This window comes from Carcharodon carcharias, unplaced genomic scaffold (assembly GCF_017639515.1).
Source record: "Carcharodon carcharias isolate sCarCar2 unplaced genomic scaffold, sCarCar2.pri scaffold_869_ctg1, whole genome shotgun sequence".
Taxonomy (NCBI): Eukaryota; Metazoa; Chordata; class Chondrichthyes; order Lamniformes; family Lamnidae; genus Carcharodon; species Carcharodon carcharias.
Window position 1 is genome coordinate 43,578 of NW_024471133.1, and position 18,923 is coordinate 62,500.

General features: G+C 50.7%; 1 protein-coding gene across 1 annotated transcript in view; it reads right to left on the reverse strand.

Annotated features, from left to right (window-relative positions):
• Window positions 1–9,514: 9,514 nt before the first annotated feature.
• The window catches only part of LOC121275207 (RING finger protein 112-like), a gene marked incomplete at both ends in the record, with an annotated part of 48,812 nt that continues 39,403 nt past the window's right edge, over window positions 9,515–18,923 (reverse strand). The window contains 3 exons of the mRNA XM_041182632.1: window positions 9,515–9,589; window positions 15,280–15,333; window positions 18,138–18,268. Of these exons, the coding sequence (XP_041038566.1) occupies window positions 9,515–9,589; window positions 15,280–15,333; window positions 18,138–18,268 (260 nt within the window). The remainder of the gene's footprint in view (window positions 9,590–15,279; window positions 15,334–18,137; window positions 18,269–18,923) is intronic.

An 18,923-nucleotide genomic window follows, 5' to 3' on the forward strand; every position in this document is an offset into this window, starting at 1 on the left:
GTAAATGTCCCTCTACACCGTCCCTATCAAACACTCCCAGGACAGGTACAGCACAGGGTTAGCTACAGTGTAAAGCTCCCTCTACTCCGTTGCCATCAAACCCTCCCTGGGCAGGTACAGCACGGGTTTAGATACAGAGTAAAGCTCCCTCTATAATGTCCCCATCAAACACTCCCAGGACAGGTACAGCACGGGGTTAGATACAGAGTAAAGCTCCCTCTATAATGTCCCCATCAAACACTGCCAGGACAGATACAGCACGGGGTTAGATACAAAGTAAAGCTCCGTTTACACCGTCCCCATCAACCACTCACAGGACAGATACAGCACGGGGTTAGATACAGAGTACAGCTCCCTCTAAACTGTCCCCATCAAACACTGCCAGGACAGTTACAACACGGGGGTTAGTTACAGAGTAAATCTCCCTCTACACCGTCCCCATCAAACACTCCCAGGACAGGTGCAGCACGGAATTAGATACAGAGTAAAGCTCCCTCTACACCCTCCCCATCAAACACTCCCAGGACAGGTACAGCACGGGGTTAGATACAGAGTAAATCTCCCACTACAGCGTCCCCATCAAACACTCCCAGGACAGGTACAGCAAGGTGTTAGATAAAGAGTAAATATCCATCTACACTGTCCCCATCAAACACTCCCAGGTCCAGTACAGCACGGGGTTAGTTAAAGAGTTAATCTCCCTCTACACCGTCCCCATCAAACACTCCCAGGACAGGTACAGCACGGGGTTAGATACAGAGTAAAGTTCCCTTTACACCATCCCCATCAAACACTCCTAGGACAGGTACAGCACGGGGTTAGATACAAAGTAAAGCTCTCTTTACACTGTCCCCATCAACCACTCCCAGGACAGATACAGCACGGGGTTAGATACAGAGTAAAGCTCCTTCTACACTGTCCCCATCAAACACTCCCAGGACAGGTACAGCACGGACTTAGATACAGAGTAAAGTTCCGTCCACACTGTCCCCATCAAACACTCCCAGGACAGGTACAGCACGGGGTTAGATACAGAGTAAATTTCCCTTTACACCATCCCCATCAAACACTCCCAGGTCAGCTACAGCACAGGGTTAGATACAGAGTAAACCTCCCTCTACACTGTACGTATCAAACACTCCCAGGACAGGTACAGCATGGGGTTAGATACAGAGTAAATCTCCCTCTACTTCGTCCCCATTAAACACTCCCAGGTCAGGTACAGCACGGGGTTAGATACAGAGTAGAGCTCCCTCTACAGCGTCCCCATCAAACATTCCCAGGACAGGTACAGCAAGGTGTTAGATAGAGATTAAATCTCCCACTACACCTTCCCCATCAAACACTCCCAGGACAGGTACAGCATTGAGGTAGATACAGAGTAAATCTCCCTCTACACTGTCCGCATCAAATAGTCCTAGGGCAGGTACAACAAGGAGGTTAGATACAGAGTAAAGCTCCCTCCACACTGTCCCATCAAACACTCCCAGGACAGGTACAACACGGGGGTTAGTTACAGAGTAAATCTCCCTCTACACCGTCCCCATCAAACACTCCCAGGACAGGTACAGCACGGGGTTAGATACAGAGTAAAGGTCCCTCTACACCGTCCCCATCAATCACTTCCAGGACAGGTACAGCATGTGGTTTTATACAGAGTAAAGCACCCTCCACACAGTCCCCATCAAACACTCCCAGGACAGTTACAGCACAGGGTTAGCTACAGAGTAAAGCTCCATCTACTCCGTCGGCATCAACCACTCACAGGACAGATACAACACAGGGGTTAGTTACAGAGTAAATCTACCTCTACACCATCCCCATCAAACACTCCCAGGTCAGGTACAGCATGGGGTTAGATACAGAGTAAAGCTCCCTCTACACTGTACCTATCAAACACTCCCAGGTCAGGTACAGCATAGGGTTAGATACAGAGTAAATCTCCCTCTACACCGTCGCCATAAAACTCTCCCAGGACAGGTACAGCACGGGCTTAGATAGAGAGTAATTCTCCCTCTACACTGGCCCCATCAAACGCTCCCAGACAGGTACAGCACGGGGTTAGATACAGAGTAAATCTCCCTTTACACCGTCCCCATCAAACACTCCCAGGACAGGTACAGCACGGGGTTAGATACAGAGTACAGCTCCCTCTAAACTGTCCCCAGCAAACACTCCCAGGACAGGTACAGCCCGGTGTTAGATACAGAGTAAAGCTCCCTCTACACCGTCCCCATCAAACACTCCCAGGACAGGTGCAGCACGGAATTAGATACAGAGTAAAGCTCCCTCTACACCGTCCCCATCAAACACTCCCAGGACAGGTACAGCACTGGGTTAGATACAGAGTAAATCTCCCTCTACACTGTGCCCATCAAACACTACTAGGGCAGGTACAACATGGGGGTTCGGTACAGAGTAAAGCTTCCCTCCACACTGTCCCATCAAACACTCCCAGTACCGCTACAGCACGGGATTAGGTACAGAGTAAAGCTCCCTCTACACTTTCCCAATCAAACACTCCCAGGACAGGTACAACACGGGGGTTAGATACAGAGTAAATTTCCCTCTTCACCGTCCCCATCAAACACTCCCAGGACTGGTACAGCACGGTGTTAGATACAGAGTAAAGCTCCCTCTACACCGTCCCCATCAAACACTCCCAGGACAGGTACAGCACGGGGTTAGGTACAGAGTACAGCTCCTTCTAAACTGTCCCCATCAAACACTCCCAGGACACGTACAACACGGGGGTTAGTTACAGAGTAAATCTCCCTCTACACCGTCCCCATCAAACACTCCCAAGACAGGTACAGCACGGGGTTAGATACAGAGTAAAGCTCCCTCTACACTGTACCCATCAAACCCTCCTAGGACAGGTACAGCACGGGATTAGTTACAGAGTAAATCTCCCTCTACACCGTCCCCATCAAACACTCCCAGGACAGGTACCTCACGGGGTTAGTTACAGAGTAAATGTCCCCTAACACCGTCCCCATCAAACACTCCCAGGACAGGTACAGCACGAGGTTAGATACAGAGTACAGCTCCCTCTAAACTGTTCCCATCAAACACTCCCAGGACAGGTACAACACGGGGGCTAGTTACAGAGTAAATCTCCCTCTTCACTGACCCAACAAACACTCCCAGGACAGGTACAGCACGGGGTTAGATACAGAGTAAAGCTCCCTCTACACCGTCCGCATCAAACACTCCCAGGACAGGTACAGCACGGTGTTAGATACAGAGTAAAGCTCCCTCTAAACTGTCCCCATCAAACACTCCCAGGACAGGTACAACACGGGGGTTAGTTACAGAGTAAATCTCCCTCTACATCGTCCCCATCAAACACTCCCAGGACAGGTACAGCATGGGGTTAGATACAGAGTAAATCTCCCTCTACACTGTCCCCATCAAACACTCCCAGGTCAGGTACAGCACGGGGTTAGATACAGAGTATAGCTCCCTCTACACCGTCCGCATCAAACACTCCCAGGACAGGTACAGCACGGTGTTAGATACAGAGTAAAGCTCCCTCTAAACTGTCCCCATCAAACACTCCCAGGACAGGTACAACACGGGGGTTAGTTACAGTGTAAATCTCCCTCTACATCGGCCCCATCAAACACTCCCAGGACAGGTAGAGCATGGGGTTAGATACAGAGTAAATCTCCCTCTACTCTGTCGCCATCAAACACTCCCAGGTCAGGTACAGCACGGGGTTAGATACAGAGTATAGCTCCCTCTACACCGTCCCCATCAAACACTCCCAGGACAGGTCCAGCACACAAAGTTGGATACAGAGTAAAGCTCCCTCTACACTCTCCCCACCAAACACACCCAGGACAGGTACAGCACGGGGTTAGATACAGAGTACAGCTCCCTCTACACTTTCCCCTTCAAACCCTCCCAGGTCAGGTACAGCACGGGGATAGATAAAGAGTAAAACTCCCTCTACTCCGTCGCCATCAAACCCTCCCAGGGCAGGTACAGCACGGGGTTAGATACAAAGTAAATCTCCTTCTACACTGTCCCCATCAGACACTCCCAGGACAGGTACAGCACGGGCTTAGATACAGAGTAAAGCTCCCTCTACACTGTCCCCATCAAACACTCCCAGGACAGGTACAGCACGGTGTTAGATACAGAGTAAATTTCCCTTTACACCATCCCCATCAAACACTCCCAGGTCAGGTACAGCACGGGGTTAGATACAGAGTAAAGCTCCCACTACACTGTACCTATCAAACACTCCCAGGACAGGTACAACACGGGGGTTAGTTACAGAGTAAATCTCCCTCTGCACCGTCCCCATCAAACACTCCCAGGACAGGTACAGCATGGGGTTAGATAAAGAGTAAAGCTCCCTCTACTCCGTCGCCATCAAACCCTCCCAGGACAGGTACAGCACGGGGTTAGATACAGAGTTAATCTCCCTCTACACCGTCCCCATCAAACACTCCCAGGACAGGTACAGCATGGGGTGAGATACTAAGTAAAGCTCCCTTTACACCGTCCCCATCAAACAGTCCCAGGACAGGTACAGCATGGGGTTAGATACAGAGTAAATCTCCCTCCACACCGTCGCCATCAAACTCTCCCAGGACAGGTACAGCACGGGCTTAGATACAGAGTAATTCTCCCTCTACACTGGTCCCATCAAACACTCCCAGACAGGTACAGCACGGGGTTAGATACAGAGTAAAGATCCCTCTACAGCGTCCCGATCAAACATTCCCAGGACATGTACAGCATGGAGTTAGAAACAGAGTAAATTTCCCTCTACACTGTGCCCATCAAACACTACTAGGGCAGGTACAACATGGGGGTTCGGTACAGAGTAAAGCTTCCCTCCACACTGTCCCATCAAACACTCCCAGTACCGCTACAGCACGGGATTAGGTACAGAGTAAAGCTCCCTCTACACTTTCCCAATCAAACACTCCCAGGACAGGTACAACACGGGTGTTAGATACAGAGTAAATTTCCCTCTTCACCGTCCCCATCAAACACTCCCAGGACTGGTACAGCACGGTGTTAGATACAGAGTAAAGCTCCCTCTACACCGTCCCCATCAAACACTCCCAGGACAGGTACAGCACGGGGTTAGGTACAGAGTACAGCTCCTTCTAAACTGTCCCCATCAAACACTCCCAGGACACGTACAACACGGGGGTTAGTTACAGAGTAAATCTCCCTCTACGCCGTCCCCATCAAACACTCCCAAGACAGGTACAGCACGGGGTTAGATACAGAGTAAAGCTCCCTCTACACTGTACCCATCAAACCCTCCTAGGACAGGTACAGCACGGGATTAGTTACAGAGTAAATCTCCCTCTACACCGTCCCCATCAAACACTCCCAGGACAGGTACCTCACGGGGTTAGTTACAGAGTAAATGTCCCCTAACACCGTCCCCATCAAACACTCCCAGGACAGGTACAGCACGAGGTTAGATACAGAGTACAGCTCCCTCTAAACTGTTCCCATCAAACACTCCCAGGACAGGTACAACACGGGGGCTAGTTACAGAGTAAATCTCCCTCTTCACTGACCCAACAAACACTCCCAGGACAGGTACAGCACGGGGTTAGATACAGAGTAAAGCTCCCTCTACACCGTCCGCATCAAACACTCCCAGGACAGGTACAGCACGGTGTTAGATACAGAGTAAAGCTCCCTCTAAACTGTCCCCATCAAACACTCCCAGGACAGGTACAACACGGGGGTTAGTTACAGAGTAAATCTCCCTCTACATCGTCCCCATCAAACACTCCCAGGACAGGTACAGCATGGGGTTAGATACAGAGTAAATCTCCCTCTACTCTGTCGCCATCAAACACTCCCAGGTCAGGTACAGCACGGGGTTAGATACAGAGTATAGCTCCCTCTACACCGTCCGCATCAAACACTCCCAGGACAGGTACAGCACGGTGTTAGATACAGAGTAAAGCTCCCTCTAAACTGTCCCCATCAAACACTCCCAGGACAGGTACAACACGGGGGTTAGTTACAGAGTAAATCTCCCTCTACATCGGCCCCATCAAACACTCCCAGGACAGGTACAGCATGGGGTTAGATACAGAGTAAATCTCCCTCTACTCTGTCGCCATCAAACACTCCCAGGTCAGGTACAGCACGGGGTTAGATACAGAGTATAGCTCCCTCTACACCGTCCCCATCAAACACTCCCAGGACAGGTCCAGCACACAAAGTTGGATACAGAGTAAAGCTCCCTCTACACTCTCCCCACCAAACACTCCCAGGACAGGTACAGCACGGGGTTAGATACAGAGTACAGCTCCCTCTACACTTTCCCCTTCAAACCCTCCCAGGTCAGGTACAGCACAGGGTTAGATACAGAGTAAACCTCCCTCTACACTGTACCTATCAAACACTCCCAGGACAGGTACAACACGGGGGTTAGTTACAGAGTAAATCTCCCTCTGCACCGTCCCCATCAAACACTCCCAGGACAGGTACAGCATGGGGTTAGATAAAGAGTAAAGCTCCCTCTACTCCGTCGCCATCAAACCCTCCCAGGACAGGTACAGCACGGGGTTAGATACAGAGTTAATCTCCCTCTACACCGTCCCCATCAAACACTCCCAGGACAGGTACAGCATGGGGTGAGATACTAAGTAAAGCTCCCTTTACACCGTCCCCATCAAACAGTCCCAGGACAGGTACAGCATGGGGTTAGATACAGAGTAAATCTCCCTCCACACCGTCGCCATCAAACTCTCCCAGGACAGGTACAGCACGGGCTTAGATACAGAGTAATTCTCCCTCTACACTGGTCCCATCAAACACTCCCAGACAGGTACAGCACGGGGTTAGATACAGAGTAAAGATCCCTCTACAGCGTCCCCATCCAACATTCCCAGAACATGTGCAGCATGGAGTTTGATACAGAGTAAATCTCCCTCTACACTGTGCCTATCAAACACTACTAGGGCAGGTACAACACGGGGGTTAGATACAGAGTAAAGCTCCCTCTACACTATCCCAATCAAACACTCCCAGGACAGGTACAACACAGGGGTTAGATACAGAGTAAATTTCCCTCTTCACCGTCCCCATCAAACACTCCCAGGACAGGTACAGCACGGGGTTAGATACAGAATAAAGCACCCACCACACTGTCCCCATCAAACACTCCCAGGACAGGTACAGCACGGGGTTAGATACAGAATAAAGCACCCACCACACTGTCCCCATCAAACACTCCCAGGACAGGTACAGCACGGGGTTAGGTACAGAGTACAGCTCCTTCTAAACTGTCCCCATCAAACACTCCCAGGTCACGTACAACACGGGGGTTAGTTACAGAGTAAATCTCCCTCTACACCGTCCCCATCAAACACTCCCAAGACAGGTACAGCACGGGGTTAGATACAGAGTAAAGCTCCCTCTACACTGTACCCATCACACCCTCCTAGGACAGGTACAGCACGGGATTAGTTGCAGAGTAAATCTCCCTCTACACCGTCCCCATCAAACACTCCCAGGACAGGTACCTCACGGGGTTAGTTACAGAGTAAATGTCCCCTAACACCGTCCCCATCAAACACTCCCAGGACAGGTACAGCACGAGGTTACATACAGAGTACAGCTCCCTCTAAACTGTTCCCATCAAACACTCCCAGGACAGGTACAACACGGGGGTTAATTACAGAGTAAATCTCCCTCTACACTGACCCAACAAACACTCCCAGGACAGGTACAGCACAGGGTTAGATACAGAGTAAAGCTCCCTCTACACCGTCCGCATCAAACACTCCCAGGACAGGTACAGCACGGTGTTAGGTACAGAGTAAAGCTCCCTCTAAACTGTCCCCATCAAACACTCCCAGGACAGGTACAACACGGGGGTTAGTTACAGAGTAAATCTCCCTCTACATCGGCCCCATCAAACACTCCCAGGACAGGTACAGCATGGGGTTAGATACAGAGTAAATCTCCCTCTACACCATCCCCATCAAACACTCCCAGGACAGGTACAACACGGGGTTAGATACAGAGTATAGCTCCCTCTACACCGTCCCCATCAAACAGTCCCAGGACAGGTACAGCACGGGTTTAGGTACAGAGCAATGCTCCCTCCATACTGTCCCCATCAAACACTCCCAGGACAGGTCCAGCACACAAAGTTGGATACAGAGTAAAGCTCCCTCTACACTGTCCCCACCAAACACTCCCAGGACAGGTACAGCACGGGGTTAGATACAGAGTACAGCTCCCTCTACACTTTCCCCTTCAAACCCTCCCAGGTCAGGTACAGCACGGGGTTAGATACAGAGTAAACCTCCCTCTACACCGTCCCCATCAAACACTCCCAGGACAGGTACAGCACGGGGTTAGATAAAGAGTAAAGCTCCCTCTACACCGTCCCCATCAAACACTCCCAGGACAGCTACAGCACGGGTTTGGTACAGAGTATAGCTCTCTCTACACCGTCCCCATCAAACACTCCCAGGACAGGTACAGCACGGGGTTAGATAGAGTAAAGCTCCTTCTACACTGTCCCCATCAAACACTCCCAGGACAGGTACAGCATGGGGTTAGATACAGAGTAAAGCTCCCTCTACACTGTCCCCATCAAACACTCCCAGGACAGCTGCAGCACGGGTTTAGATACAGAGTAGCGCTCCCTCTACACTGTCCCCATCACACCCTCCTAGGACAGGTACAGCACGGGATTAGTTACAGAGTAAATCTCCCTCTACACCGTCCCCATCAAACACTCCCAGGACAGGTACCTCACGGGGTTAGTTACAGAGTAAATGTCCCCTAACACCGTCCCCATCAAACACTCCCAGGACAGGTACAGCACGAGGTTAGATACAGAGTACAGCTCCCTCTAAACTGTCCCCATCAAACACTCCCAGGACAGGTACAACCCCGGGATTAGTTACAGAGTAAATCTCCCTCTACACTGACCCAACAAACACTCCCAGGACAGGTACAGCATGGGGTTAGATACAGAGTAAAGCTCCCTCTACACCGTCCGCATCAAACACTCCCAGGACAGGTACAGCACGGTGTTAGATACAGAGTAAAGCTCCCTCTAAACTGTCCCCATCAAACACTCCCAGGACAGGTACAACACGGGGGTTAGTTACAGAGTAAATCTCCCTCTACATCGTCCCCATCAAACACTCCCAGGACAGGTACAGCATGGGGTTAGATACAGAGTAAATCTCCCTCTACTCTGTCGCCATCAAACACTCCCAGGTCAGGTACAGCACGGGGTTAGATACAGAGTATAGCTCCCTCTACACCGTCCCCATCAAACAGTCCCAGGACAGGTACAGCACGGGTTTAGGTACAGAGCAATGCTCCCTCCATACTGTCCCCATCAAACACTCCCAGGACAAGTACAGCACGGGGTTAGATACAGAGTAAATCTCCCTCTACACTGTCCCCGTCAAACACTCCCAGAACAGGCACAGCACAGGGTTAGGTACAGAGTTACATTTTATCTAAAGTGTCCCTTTCACCACTGAGTTACCTGCTCATGAATGAAACTTTTAAATTCTTGCACTTTGTCCTCCCTTAGTTTCATGTTCCAAAAAGCATTCGACATCTGTCAGGAAAAATGTTCATTCATTAAAATGTCAGTTAGTATTAGAGAAGATGAGCATTGCTGAAAAAAGAGACATGTTGAAGCTTTTTGTCTTGCACTCATCAGGACACTCTGCAAGAACCAATTTGAGGGGAAAGTAACAATTTATACTGTATGTGATGATAGTGCTGAGTGATTAGCTGTTGGACTCTGATTGGTAGAGGTGTTGCCATGGAGAATGCACCTGTTGATGGTGACTGACAGTTAAAGGCCAAGCATTCTTTGAAATTTAAAGCAAGCTGCTTGACTACTCGTGCTGCTCCTTGTCCTATTTCAGCATCAAGTTTGCATGGTGCACAAATGGCTCAGGCCCGACTTAAAAGCTCCCTGGCAGAACCCTCAACTAGTAAGTCAAGGAAGAGGCGTTCATTTGACTGCTCCATTTCAGAGGTGGGTGAGAGTGCAGGTGGAGCCCATTAAGACATGTAGGGAAATTAGGCGGGGTTCTCTACCACAGTCTCCCACCAGCCTACCTTCACTGGCCAATATACATGTTGGGATTCTCGCAGTTCCCCAAAGATTGGACTTATCAGCAATCTGGCAAATAGGGCCCAAGCTATTGGCTCACCATGCAAGTTTGATGCTGAAATAGGGCCATCAAAGGCAGTGGCAGAGTGGTATTGTCACTGGACCAGTGTTCCAGCTCTGGGGACCAGGGTTCGAATCCCACCACAATAGATGGTGGCACTTGAACTCAATAAAAATCTGGAATTAAAAGTCGAATGATGGCCATGGAACCATTGTCGATTGTCGTAAAAAGCCATCTGGTTCCCTGATGTCCTTCAGAGAAGGAAATGTGCCATCCTCACCCGATCAGGCCAACATATGACTCCAGGCGCAGAGGATTGTGGTGAACTGCCTCTCTGAAATGGCCCAGCAAACCACTCAGTCATATCAAACTGCTGGAAAGTCCACAAGGATGGACTGCCCGGCATCGACCTGGACACCAGAACCGAGCATGGCAATCCCAGCCCTGCAAAGTCCTCCTTACAAACATCTGTGGGGGCTAGTGTCAAAATTGGGAGAGCTGTCTGACAGACTAGTCAAGCAACATCCTGACATTGTCTGAGAGATATGATTCCATGAATATGACTATGACCCAGACTCCACCATCACCAGCCCTGGGTATGTCCTGTCCCACCGGAGAGGTGGCGGCACAGTGGTATACAGTAGTGGGAGAATTGCCCTGGGAGTCCTCAACATCGAATCCGGACCCCATGAAGTCTCATGGCATCAGGTCAAACACGGGCAAGGAAACCTCCTGCTGATTACCATGTACCGCCCTCCCTTAGCTGAGGAATCAGTGCTCCTCCATGTTGAACATCACTTGGGGGAAGCACTGAGGGTGGCAAGGGCGCAGAATATATTCTGGGGGCAGAATTCTTACCTCGGTGGGTGGGTGAGCCCCACCGGCGCAGCGGTGGGTGGGCAGCTGAACCCCGCCGCCAAAACAGAGCCTGCCACCATTTTGAGTGGGCGGGCCAATTAAGGCCCACCCGGAGGCCTGCCCGACAGGAAGTGCTATGCACTTCCTGTTCCGGGAGGGGAGGAAATCTCCATTTGTCAAAGGGCGCACTGCTCCCTGAGGCAAAGTCCTGTCTCAGGGAGACTCGTGAGAGGTAAGTAAACTCTAAAAATAGATAAATATTAAAATTATTATGGCCTTAATTGGCCATTGACAGGTCGGCGGGCAGACAGCTGATTTCGCTGTCCGCCCGCCTTCGTGAATATTTAAAGCGACCGGGATGACGTTGGGGGTTCCTCCCGACCTTATCCCGTGTCATTTTCCCCTCGGCGAGTGGGCCCTGCCTCCAAATCACTGAAGGGAAAATCCTGGCCTGGGTGGGGTACCTCAATGTCCATCACCAAGAGTGGCTCGGTAGCACCACTGCAGCTCGAGCTGGCCGAGTCCGAAAGGACAGAGTTGTTCGTCCAGGTCTGCGGCAGGTGGTGTGGGAACCAACTAGAGGGAAAAACAAACTTGACCTCATCCTCACCAACCTGCCTGGCACCGATGTATCTGTCCATGACAGTATCAGTAGGAGTGACCACCGCACAGTCCTTCTGGAGACGAAGTCCCGCTTCACATTGAGGATACCCTCCATCGTGCTATGTGGCACTACATGGGTTAATTTTGAACTGATCTAGCAACTCAAAACTGGGCAACCATGAAGCGCTGTGGGACAGCAGCAGCAGCAGAATTGTACTCGAACACAATCTGTAACCTCATGGGCCGGCATATCCCCCACTCTACCATTGCCACCAAGACAGGGGGTCAACCCTGGTTCAGTGAAGAGTGCAGGAGGGCATGTCAGGAGCAGCACCAGGCATACCTTAAAATGAGGTGTTAACCTGGTGAAGCTACAGCTCAGGACTACTTGAGTGCCAAACAGCGTAAGCAGCAAGTGACAGACAGAGCTAAACGATCCCACAACCAACGGATCAGATCTAAGCTCTGCAGTCCTGCCACATCCAGATGTGAATGGTGGTAGACATTTAAACAACTCACTGGAGGAGGAGGAGGCTCCACAAATATCCCCAGCCTCATTGATGGGGGAGCCCAGCACATCAGCGCAAAAGTTCAGTCTGAAGCATTTGCAACAGTCTTCAGCCAGAAGTGCCGAGTGGATGATCCATCTCGGCCTCCTCCGGAGGTCCCCAGCATCACAGATGCCAGTCTTCAGCCAATTCGATTCACTCCACATGATATCAAGAAACATTTGATGGCACTGGATACTGCAAAGGCTATGGGGCCTGACAATATTAAGTGAAATACTACTGAAAATATCTGCTCCAGAACTTGCCGTGCCCCTAGCCAAGCTGTATCTCCAACACTGGTATCTCCACAGCTATGCGCAATTTTGCCCAGGTGTGTGCTGTCCACAAAAAGCAGTCCTTCTACTCTCAATCATCAGTAAAGTGATGGAAAGGGTCATCAACAGTGCTATCAAGTGGCACTTGCTTAGCAATAACCTGCTCACTGATGCTTGGTTTGGGTTCCGCCAGGGCCACTCAGCTCCTGACCTCATTACAGCCTTGGTTCAAACATGGACAAAAGAGGTGAGCTCCCGAGGTGAGGTGAGAGTGACTGCCCTTAACATCAAGGCCACATTTGACCAAATGTGGCATCAATGAACCCTAGCAAAACTGGAGTTAATGGGAATCAGGGGGAAAACTCTCCGCTGGTTGGGGTCATACCTAGCACAAAGGAAGATGGTTGTGGTTGTTGGAGGTCAGTCATCTCAGCTCCAGGACATCACTGCAGGAGTTCCTCAGGGTAGTGTCCTCGGCCCAACCATCTTCAGCTGCTTCGTCAATGACTTTCCTTCCATCATAAGGTCAGAAGTGGGGATGTTCGCTGATGACTGTACAATGTTCAGCACCATTCACGCCTCCCCAGATACTGAAGCAGTCAGTGTCCAAATGCAGCAAGACCTGGACAATATCCAGGCTTGGGCTGACAAGTGGTGAGTAACATTCACACCACACAAGTGCCAGGCAATGATCATCTCCAACAAGAGATGAGGTGGTGGCATCGTGCCAAAGTGGTAATGTTACTGACGGGTTTTCCAGAGACCTCAGGCAACGTTCTGGGCACTGGGATCAAATCCCACCGCCACAAACTGAGAAATTTGAATTCCATAAAAACATGGAATTAAAAGACAGGTTCACTAATGTCATTTACGAAAGAAAATCTGCCGTCCTTACCTGGTCCAGTCTACATGAGACGCAAGAACCATGGCAATATGGTTGCTTGTTAAGTGCCTGAACAATGGCAGTTAGAGATAAGCAATAAATCACTGGAGGAGCCACTGATGCCCTCGTGCAATAAATAGAAAAAAAGGCAGGCTGGAGGATAATGGCTACCTTGATCAGATTATTTAGATCAATATGTCAGACCCTGACTCCACTTTAACTCACGAGATATCTGTACACTGACGGGTGTCTCTCAGTCCCTCTCTCTCAGGGAGATATCTGTACACTGACTGGTGTCTCTCAGTCCCGCTCTCTCTCAGGGAGATATCTGTACACTAACGGGTGTCTCTCAGTCCCTCTCTCTCAGGGAGATATCTGTACACTGACTGGTGTCACTCAGTCCCCCCTCTCTCTCAGGGAGATACCTGTACACTGACTGGTGTCTCTCAGTCCCTCTCTCTCTCAGAGAGATATCTGTACACTGACGGGTGTCTCTCAGTCCCTCTCTCTCAGGGAGATATCTGTACACTGACTGGTGTCTCTCAGTCCCCTCTCTCTCAGGGAGATACCTGTACACTGACTGGTGTGTCTCAGTCCCTCTCTCTCAGGGAGATATCTGTACACTGACTGGTGTCTCTCAGTCCCCTCTCTCTCTCAGGGAGATATCTGTACACTGACTGGTGTCTCTCAGTCGCTCTCTCTCAGGAAGATATCTGTACACTGACATGTGTCTCTCAGTCCCCTCTCTCTCAGGGAGATATCTGTACACTGACTGGTGTCTCTCAGTCCCTCTCTCTCTCAGGGAGATATCTGTACACTGACTGGTGTCTCTCAGTCCCCTCTCTCTCTCAGGGAGATATCTGTACACTGACTGGTGTCTCTCAGTCCCTCTCTCTCTCAGGGAGATATCTGTACACTGACTGGTGTCTCTCAGTCCCTCTCTCTCTCAGGGAGATATCTGTACACTGACTGGTGTCTCTCAGTCCCCCTTTTTCTCAGGGAGTTATCTGTACACTGAATGGTGTCTCTCGGTCCCCTCTCTCTCAGGGAGTTATCTGTACACTGACTGGTGTCTCTCAGTCCCCTCTCTCTCAGGGAGATATCTGTACACTGACTGGTGTCTCTCAGTCCCCTCTCTCTCAGGGAGATATCTGTATACGGACTGGTGTCTCTCAGTCCCTCTCTCTCCCAGGGAGATATCTGTACACTGACTGGTGTCTCTCAGTCCCTCTCTCTCAGGGAGATATCTGTACACTGAATGGTGTCTCTCAGTCCCTCTCTCTCAGGGAGATATCTGTACGCTGACTGGTGTGTCTCAGTCCCTCTCTCTCTCAGGGAGATATCTGTACACTGACTGGTGTCTCTCAGTCCCTCTCTCTGAGAGATATCTGTACACTGACTGGTGCCTCTCAGTCCCTCTCTCTCTCAGGGAGATATCTGTACACTGACTGGTGTCTCTCAGTCTCTCTATCTCTCAGAGAGATATCTGTAAACTGACTGGTGTCTCTCAGTCCCTCTCTCTCTCAGGGAGATGTCTGTACACTGACTGGTGTCTCTCAGTCCCTCTCTCTCAGGGAGATAGCTGTACACTGACTGGTGTCTCTCAGTCCCTCTCTCTCAGGGAGATATCTGTACACTGACTGGTGTCTCTCAGTCCCTCTCTCTCTCTCAGGGAGATGTCTGTACACTGACTGGTGTCTCTCAGTCCCCTCTCTCTCAGGGAGATATCTGTACACTGACTGGTGTCTCTCAGTCCCTCTCTCTCAGAGAGATATCTGTACACTGACTGGTGTCTCTCAGTCCCTCTCTCTCTCAGGGAGATATCTGTACACTGACTGGTGTCTCTCAGTCCCTCTCTCTCAGGGAGATATCTGTACACTGACTGCATCTCTGTGTCCCTCTGTCTTTTTGTATTCACAGACTGCCCTTCTCATTAATTGTTATGAATGACTCACCTGGAGTGGTGTTGTTATCCGAACTGAATATTTCTCGATGGTCTTGGCGAATAACTGTGGGCAGAAGAAAGGGGAGGTTAGACTGGGAGACTCTTGAGAAAGGAAGCTGGGTTTTGAAGGAGACATTCTGGATCCTTGCCGAATGGAAATGAGGGACGACTGGAAATTGGGATCCATGGATCTGCGCGTAGCTACAATCATGCAGAGATTAATGTAAAATACACCCCGGGGTCCATCTGACCCTCAGTGCAAGTGATACACAGCCGCTGAATCAGCCCCCATCGCATGTTTTGCCCTCTGAGAGATTATTTATCCCCTCTCATGGTGATCCAGTGCCTGGCCCGGTCCCTGTTTTACAGGCCCTTTCCCTTCTCACTGTGATACAGTATCTCTTCCCTCTCGCTGTGATCCAGTTTCTCTCCCCCTTTCACTGCATTTCAGTATCTCTTGCCTCTCACTGTGCTCCCGTGGCTTCCACAGTGTCACTGTGATTCAGTGTCTCTCCCTGTCACTGTGTGTCACTGCCTCTCTCCCTGTCAGTGTGGTTCACTGACTCTCCCCACCCCACCGTGATCCAGTGTCTCTCCCCGATACTGTGGTTTTGCACCCCTCCGCTCTCATTGTGATCCACTGTCTCTCGCCCTGCCACTGTGATCCAGTGTCCCTCCCTCTGTCACTGTGTTTCAGTGCTTTTCTCCCTGTCACTGAGCAGTAAGTGATAGACAGGGCAAAGCAATCCCACAACCAACAGGTCAGATCCAAGTTCTGCAGTCCTGCCACATCCAGTCGTGAATGGTGGTGGCCAATTAAACAACTCACTGGAGGAAGAGACTTCACAAATATCCCCAGCCTCAATGATGGGGGAGCCCAGCACATCAGTGCAAAAGATCAGTCTGAAGCATTTCCAACAATCTTCAGCCAGAAGTGCCGAGTGGATGATCCATCTCGGCCTCCTCCAGAGCTCCCCAGCATCACAGATGCCAGTCTTCAGCCAATTCGATTCACTCCACGAGATCAAAAAACGGCTAAAGGTACTGGATACTGCAAAGGCTTTGGGCACTGACAATATTCCGGTAATAGTACTGAAGACTTGTGCTCCAGAACTTGCCGCATCCCTAGCCAGTACAGCTTCAACACTGACATCTACCCGGCTATGGGGAAAATTGCTCGGGTATGTCCCGTAAACAAAAAGCTGGACAAACCCAACCCGGCCAATTACTGCCCCATCAGTCTACTCACCATCATCAGTAAAGTAACGGAAGGGGTCATCAACAGTGCTATCAAGTGGCACTTGCTTACCAATAACCTGCTCACTGACGCCCAGTTTGGGTTCCTCCAGGGCCACTCAGCTCCTGGCCTCATTACAGCCTTGGTTCAAACACGGACAAAAGAGGTGAACTCCCCAGGTGAGGTGAGAGTGGCTGCCCTTAACTTCAAGGCTACATTTGACTGAGTGTGGCATCAAGGAGCCCCAGCAAAACTGGAGTCAATGGGAGTCAGGGGAAAACTCTCCACTGGTTGGAGTCATACCAGGCACAAAGGGAGATGGTTGTGGTTGTTGGAGGTCAGTCATCTCAGCTCCAGGACATCACTGCAGGAGCTCCTCAGGGTAGTGTCCTCGGCCTAGCCTCCTTCAGCCGCTTCATCAATGACCTTCCTTCCATCATAAGGTCAGAAGTGGGGATGTTCGCTGATGATCGCACAATGTTCAGCACCTTTCGTCACTCCTCAGATACTGAAGCAGCCCATGTCCGAATGCAGCAAGACCTGGACAATATCCAGGCTTGGGCTGACAAGTGGTGAGTAACATTCACACCACACAAGTGCCAGGCAATGACCATTTCCAACAAGAGAGAATCTAACCATCGCTCCTTGACATTCAATAGCATTACCATCACTGAATCCCCCACTATCAACATCCTGGGGGTTACCATTGACCAGAAACTGAATTGGATCAGCCATATAAATACTGTGGCTACAAGAGCAGGTCAGAGGCTGGGAATCGTGGATGAATAACTCACCTCCTGGCTCCCCAAAGCTGTCGACTATCTACAAAGCACAAGTCAGGAGTGTGATGGAACACTCCCCACTTGCCTGGATGAGTGCAGCTCCCACAACACTCAAGAAGCTCAACACCATCCAGGACAAAGCAGCCCCGCTTGATCGGCACCCCATCCACAAACATTCACTCCCTCCACCACCGACGCACAGTGGCAGCAGTGTGTCCCATCGCCTAGATGCACTGCAGGAACTCATCAAGGTTCCTTAGACAGCACTACCCAAACCCATGATCTCTGCCGTCTAGAAGGACAAGGGCAGCAGACATATGGGGAACACCACCACCTGGATGTTCCCCTCCGAGCCACTCACCATCCTGACTTGGAAATATATCGGCCGTTCCTTCATTGTCGCTGGCTCCAATCCTGGAACTCCCTCCCTAACAGCGCCATAGGTGTACCTACACCACACGGGGACTGCAGCGGCTCAAGAAGGCAGCTCACCCATCACCTTCTCGAGGGGGCGATTAGGGATGAGCAGTAAATGCCGGTCTGGTTAAAAACGCCCAGATCCATTGACAGATATATGAACCCACACGTGCAAAAAAAAGGCATTAGCAGACTCTCAATATTGGCATTGAAGCATGCAAAACAGATGACAGGTGCTGAAACAAACAGTCAAACAAAAACTAAAGCAAAGCCACTCAAACAGTTACAGATGCTCAGATACTCTCACAGTTAGACACTCTCACAGATAAAAACACACACAGGCTCTTTCATGCACAGGCATACTCACACTCAAAAAAACAAACACTCAAGCACACAAATAGGCACACACAAACAAATATCACGACACAATACCTTGATCTGGTCAAACAACTGGGAGCCAGTCAGAATCGAGCCGTTCATGTCACACCGTCCACTAGTGGGCAGACTTTGCAAGGCAGAACCGAAGTAATCCACCAGCGAGTGTCTGAAAGCCTCATCCATGTCTGTCAGCGAAAAGAAGGAAGCCATTGAAAAGAGATAACACAGTGCGTTAGATACACTGTCCTGTCCCCCTCTGGGACCGGGTGTCACAGTGCGTCAGATACACTGTCCTGTCCCCCTCTGGGACCGGGTGTCACAGTGCGTCAGATACACTGTCCATTCCCCCTCTGGGACCGGGTGTCACAGTGCGTTAGATACACTGTCCTTTCCCCCTCTGGGACCGGGTGTCACAGTGCGTTAGATACACTGTCCTTTCCCCCTCTGGGACCGGGTGTCACAGTGCGTTAGATACACTGTCCTTTCCCCCTCTGGGACCGGGTGTCACAGTGCGTTAGATACACTGTCCTGTCCCCCCCGGGACCAGGTGTCACAGTGCGTTAGATACACTGTCCTTTCCCCCTCTGGGACCGGGTGTCACAGTGCGTTAGATACACTGTCCTTTCCCCCTATGGGACCGGGTGTCACAGTGCGTTAGATACACTGTCCTTTCCCCCTCTGGGACCGGTGTCACAGTGCGTTAGATACACTGTCCTTTCCCACTCTGGGACCGGGTGTCACAGTGCCTTAGATACACTGTCCTTTCCCCCTCTGGGACCAGGCGTCACAGTGCATTAGATACGCTGTCCTTTCCCCCTCTGGGACCGGGTGTCACAGTGC